Source organism: Perna viridis, chromosome 9, assembly GCF_037379345.1.
Source record: "Perna viridis isolate PV_CMFRI_1.1 ecotype Kerala chromosome 9, ASM3737934v1, whole genome shotgun sequence".
Classification (NCBI taxonomy): Eukaryota; Metazoa; Mollusca; class Bivalvia; order Mytilida; family Mytilidae; genus Perna; species Perna viridis.
The window spans coordinates 30771483-30777219 of record NC_142453.1 but is presented as its reverse complement, the minus strand read 5'-3'; the positions used below and the strand labels follow the sequence as shown (position 1 = coordinate 30777219).

At 30.6% G+C, this 5737-nt stretch overlaps 1 protein-coding gene and 1 long non-coding RNA gene across 2 annotated transcripts; both read right to left on the bottom strand.

Annotated features, from left to right (window-relative positions):
• Positions 1-1110: 1110 nt before the first annotated feature.
• On the bottom strand, positions 1111-3577 carry LOC148607772 (uncharacterized). Its single transcript, XR_015915006.1, has 3 exons — positions 3501-3577; positions 2696-2789; positions 1111-1864 (listed from the first exon to the last, which is right to left on the bottom strand). It is a non-coding gene; the product is annotated as an uncharacterized LOC148607772 (long non-coding RNA).
• A 928-nt stretch (positions 3578-4505) lies between these two features.
• Positions 4506-5244, bottom strand: LOC148607771 (uncharacterized). The gene is made up of 2 exons (XM_088543566.1): positions 4958-5244; positions 4506-4624 (listed from the first exon to the last, which is right to left on the bottom strand). The coding sequence occupies exons 1-2, from the start codon at positions 5160-5162 to the stop codon at positions 4506-4508; spliced, it is 324 nt and encodes a 107-aa protein (XP_088399692.1). The 5' UTR covers positions 5163-5244.
• Positions 5245-5737: the final 493 nt, after the last annotated feature.

Below are 5737 nucleotides of genomic sequence, written 5' to 3'. Positions count from 1 at the left end.
ATGTGAGTAAACAAGTGAGTGTTAGTTTAATTCTAACGAACACCGAAAGACAAATTATGCTCGCGTTTTAACATTTTAATGTTTTCTTGGTCCGGTTTAACTTAAAATTCATTTTACACATGAAATAATTAATTTCCCTTGAAACCATGATGTTGTATGTCAATATACGAAGTAATTTATTCTTCAACTATTTAAATTTTTAGATACTATGAAAATAGTATAACCAAGAATAATAAAACTTTCCCGGTAGCAAGAACAGCATAGATACCTAGACCCTCTCTTTGCTTGAAAAAATGTGGATATTAAAAAAAAAAAAACATCGAAAATCACTTGAACGGTCCCTTTTTTCCCGAAATTTCTGGATCCACCGCAAGAGCATAAATTTAATAAAGTTTTTGTGCTATAAATGCCCCGGCCCAATTTCACTTGTTTAAGGCAATGTCATCATAAAGAAATCTAGCTTTATTACTAAGTTTGTTCTTACATTGGCAAATGTCTGATCGGATAATGTTTTTTTTTTCTGTTGTGGATTAGTCTTGACGGCAAAGGTTTTGTTTCGTTGTTGTCGTGTTAATTATGTACAAGTCCATACAAAATTCCGACACTGTTTATGGTAAGGTGATTCATGATGTGGAAAAACCCATGGATCAGATGATGCTTTTTTGGTCTACAATGCCATATTTTTAATTGACAATAGTCCTTGCCGTAATTAGGTCTGTACTTTTGAGAAAACTGCACTTTAATCTTCCACTAAAATCAACCAAATCAAACAAAATGAAGAACGATAGCTCTTGCAGAATGCTAATTTAATGTAAAATCTATATAAATTTTATCTCAAAAGCACAAAGCCCGGATGAAAACCTAAGACTGATTGTGTGATCTATAACGGTTTCTGAACAAGAAATAAAACTTAGTACGGTGAGTTTTTGAAAAACATGAACCATCTCCTGTCTGATTTTTATAACGACTGCTACTTATTTATCATGTAGAACAAAACCTTCAGCTTTTCGTCTATCTCCTTAGTAGGATGTCCTATTGTTCCAATCTTAACGATTTTAACAGCTGTATTTTTTGAAGCTATAAGAGTATCCAGAAAAAAAAACAATCATATTTAAAGTTTGATAGAATATAATTATTTTCCATTAAATAACCTATAAACTTCAAGGGTCTACGTTGTCGATAATTTGACATATTATGCATTTGTTACACAGCGAAAGCATCAGTGGTATACGTAATGTAACTTTGGTTTTTCTTGAGTTATATGTACGAAACATCTTATATGATAATAAACTCAATGAAAATAAAATAAAATAAATAAATAAATGGTAATAAATTTAAATGTGAATTAAATTGTTGTGTAATAAGAAAAAAAAACAATGCGTAAAACTAGAACATATTTGTACAACATTAATTAAAAAAACAAAAAAAAACAAATTCATCACTGGCTGTCATATCGCAAACATGTTGGAGGCTATATTTATTGATAACACGATATAAAATAATGCGGAGCTTATTGCAATAAAAGAACAAATTGAATACCTTTACAAGTTATGATAGGTATATATATTTTACATTAAAGTTTAGTTAGAGTCCATGAATCGAACCTTAATGACTTTATTTGCTCATTTCTCACAGATATAACGTCCAAGGTAATGTCTTCCGTAGCAAAAGATGGAATTCATGTTGTAGTTGTCGGTACTTTTGAGAAACAGACAATCTTGAGGACTTCCGAAATTGCCGTTTGGTTCATCTGCACCAAAAGCTGTATAGTACGTCAATTTGGTCATTTCACCATTCTTAATCCAACGCCAGTCTCCTCTGCGGTCAATATTTCGACCTCCGATGTAATAATCAAGTTCACTATCTAAATATATATATACAGAAGTAATACACTAAATATATACAGAACAAAACAAACAAACAAACAAACAAACAAAAACAAAAAATAATTTTCTAGAAGTATTTTTCCAATCATTTTGTTTAAAAACACATTCCGTTATATCCGAGAAATTTTTTTATCCCTAAATTTCACTGTCACCTTTATTATGTGTGGCGTACATGAAATCTAATAATAAATATTTCTAGGTATTTGTAACTTTTTTGTCTTTTGTAGCGATACAAAGTTGAAAATTGATTTTGCCAACTATTATGTCTTAGTTACAAAGTCTGTCATCCTTATCAGTGGAACAAACAATTGTACTAATAATGCTGTTTGTGAAGCTAATGATCACCTGATGCATTATCAAAGGTTTAAGTGGAGTAGGAATTGCTAATTTATTATGTTTTCAGTTTTATGGTAGTTTTTATAAGAATCATGCAAATTCTATAATATAAGATATACCCCCTACAAAAAAAAAACAAAAACAAAAACAAAAACAAAAACAAAACAAAACAAAACAACGCTACACATTTTTTTTTAACTTTCATTGTTTATATTATGGCATGTATTATTATTCATTCCAATCTCTCTGTTCTAAGGACAGATTGAAAATCCAATTTTATATTTCAGTGTCATTTACGGAGTTATCTTTCTTCATTTTGAATTCTACAATACATTCTATATTTTTTATCTCCTTAGAACACGGGTTATATGGAAAGCCAAATGTTACTTTCTGTTTATTATATCATTTTAAACAAAATATCAAAGTTATAAATCACATTTGCAAAATAAAAGATGATAATATAAATTTTATACCTGAACTTCTCTTGATGATGACAGATTTTATAAGCATAGCTTCTTCAATTGTCTCGAAGTTGGCAAGATATCCACCTAGATGTAGACATTCAGCCTAACAAAAAGTTTGGAGGTTTTCAAAAGTGGATGAAAAAACATGAATGCAAGGAAACTTTTCTATTATGTATAATGAGAGTGTGAACCCGGACATACGCTCGATCAAATTCAGAAAATGTTTTGAAACTCATGTGTAACAAAAAAAACTATTTGTGGAATGCAATGGCCGTGAACAATATTAGTACCTTAATACACTATAGTACAATTAAGTACCTATCTATTTCACATACATATGTTTGGATTTGTCGGAGCGACATTTTTTTGTTTGTGTGTTCTTTAAGATTGTTGCTATGTTTTTGATTTGTGATTCTGTCTTGTTTTCTTGGTGTAGATCTCATTTGTCGACGAAAGTAAAAATACTATAAATAACCATTTTCTTACCTATATCTTTTTAACTAAGTTAACGGTCGGTTACAATTATTTAAATTTTTTAAATATATATTTTCTAGTTCAAACAACGAGGGGCCACAACTAAGATTGTATTTAATAACAAATATTGTTATACCTACATGTTTCAAACATGAATTCCTTGAAGTGTATGTGTTGGACATAGTCACTATGACATAAAATTAGTATCCATTCGGTAATATTCAAACGAAATATATCGTGATATGTCGTATATGCAAGTAAAATGTAAAGATTTCAAGGATATTTTTATGATACTTTTAGGCTATATAGAAAACATATCCTGTAACTATTTTTAACTTACAAAGGCTTCATCTCCATTAACAACCTTCGAGGAACTAATGAAATAACAACTCTGCCCGATTGCTTCAAAGGGCGGGGAGCATTATATAAGACGATTTCAATAATTGTGTAATTCATGATAAAGCCAAAATTATAATCAACAGTAAGTAGTCGCCTGTTTTTTTTTTGGGTATATCGTATGTAATTGAATGTGCCTTTCAATCACGCATTTCTGATTAAATTATTATAATCACTGTTGAATAATGAATTCATGTATTTAATCAATTGATCGTTACTGTTTAAATTGTTATCACGTTTCTCTCCTTAATGGGCACATTTGAGATTCTTACGGTTTTATAGCTGGCTGAATTTAAATATTCAGTTGATGCCTAATTTTACCCGAATGTACTTTGACATATTCGGAACCAACACTTGTACAAAATAACTACATTTAGGAGCCGAGATAAAAAAAATGGGTCCTACATAATGAGACAACATTGATTTCATAGCATTCAATAATGACGTTCGTTTCCTTTTACACTGAAGTTGACGTAATGATGGCTTCGGATTTTTTCAAAGTTTTTGCCAGTAGCCTTATACACATTTGTAGTATATACCAGAAGGAAAAGTAAGAATGACGACAAGACTATATTTAATACACCGAGAATAGTACATGACAAAATATGTATCACACGCTACATCATTCGAATATCTATATCAGCACGATTGCCTCTAGCCTAACTTGCCTAATGTGATAGGACATTTGAGAAGATTGTTTCATACTTTTTACACTTTAACACAAATAATGTAGGATAGAATTGCTGTATACATTTTTTTACCAACTCCGCAACGTAAATGATAGGGAATTCCAAAGAGAGTTGTGACAAAGGTTCAGCGATTCCATAAAAGATAACACAATGATACAGGGGCGTGATATAGGGTGTGGCGTAACAATGTTTGATACGGGTCAAACATTTTAGACTTTACCGGAACTGTTGTATTTACTACCATATTATGATAAAGTATACTACGTACCTTTGACATCGTGTGTTGTTCTTGTATCATCCCGACTTTGAACTGTGGTATTAAGTCTAGCAGCCAATTCTTTCAATTCATCTGTTATTTGTTTCAGCGTTTTCGAACATCCTTAACGACAAAAAAATACTCAATTTTATAAACATTCGGTTAAGGTATTTTTTTTTATCGTTTGACCCTTGTATTGTCATGACTTTTGTAAATACTCTGAGGATCGATTATAAAAAGAATGCCACCAAAATGTCATTTTCAATCTGATTTCATTTTTGCTTTCCATTCATTTTGAAACGTCCTGCATATTTTCTCGAAAAAGACTACCATAGGGATCTTGGTGGTCAAGTAGTCTACTGTTGAAGATATTTTAAAAGAAAGAACTATTTACCATACGGATTGAAAATTTAAGATCAACACATGATTAAACATGGGTACACAATTAATGCCTACCTTCCTCTTTGAATTTATTATCCACCTGTTGTTGTATCAGTTTCTTTATTTCTTGATTAAAATTCTTCATATCTAAATTTGCACTCAATGGTGCGTTTAACCTGTCACTAAGTCCTACTTGAAATGCAATTGCACCTTCGCTAACAAACATAGCAAATAGAGTTATTGCAACTACAAAATACTTCCATACTTTGTGAGCAGCCATTTCAACCTTCGTGATGGAAAATGTTGCCTTAATGAAGATCTGACTAACTATATGTTAAATACTATTGCTTTAAGTATCAACTTAAGATCTTCTTGCCCTAGTTATTAAGAACAAGACGTGTCAAAAACATAGGCACTGACGGAGTGGTACTCATATACATGTATTCTTTCGTTAAGCGTGAGAACTCTAAAACATTCTATTTTTAAAATTAATGACACACCAATTCCTCTTTACTTTCAAGTAACTGTAGGAATGGTGTCAAATTAACTTTTGATATAGTTTTATATTAAATCAGTATATCAATATAGATTGATCAGAATATAAAGGTCCAAATCGGTATTGAAGAACATATAAATATCATGTCACTTTTCAAACCAAACATTTACTACATCACTATCTAAGCAAGAAACAAAAATACAATCATGCAAATAAATTGGTTTTTCTTTGTGATAACTTTACATAAGCATGGAGGTATATAAACATGTAAATGTTATTCTAATAAAGAGCTGGTACTGTTTCATAAAGTACACTTATTGTGGCATTTATAACTACTATCTTCAAATACATATATAATC

What these genes read in the sequence shown, in the direction of transcription:
- LOC148607771 (XM_088543566.1), bottom strand. Translation starts at nt 5,162, where the DNA reads ATGGCTGCTCACAAAGTATGGAAGTATTTTGTAGTTGCAATAACTCTA. An exon ending in TAATAAATTCAAAGAGGAAG is followed by an intron (nt 4,625 to 4,957) that starts GTAGGCATTAAT and finishes TTTGTCGTTAAG; the next exon opens with GATGTTCGAAAACGCTGAAA.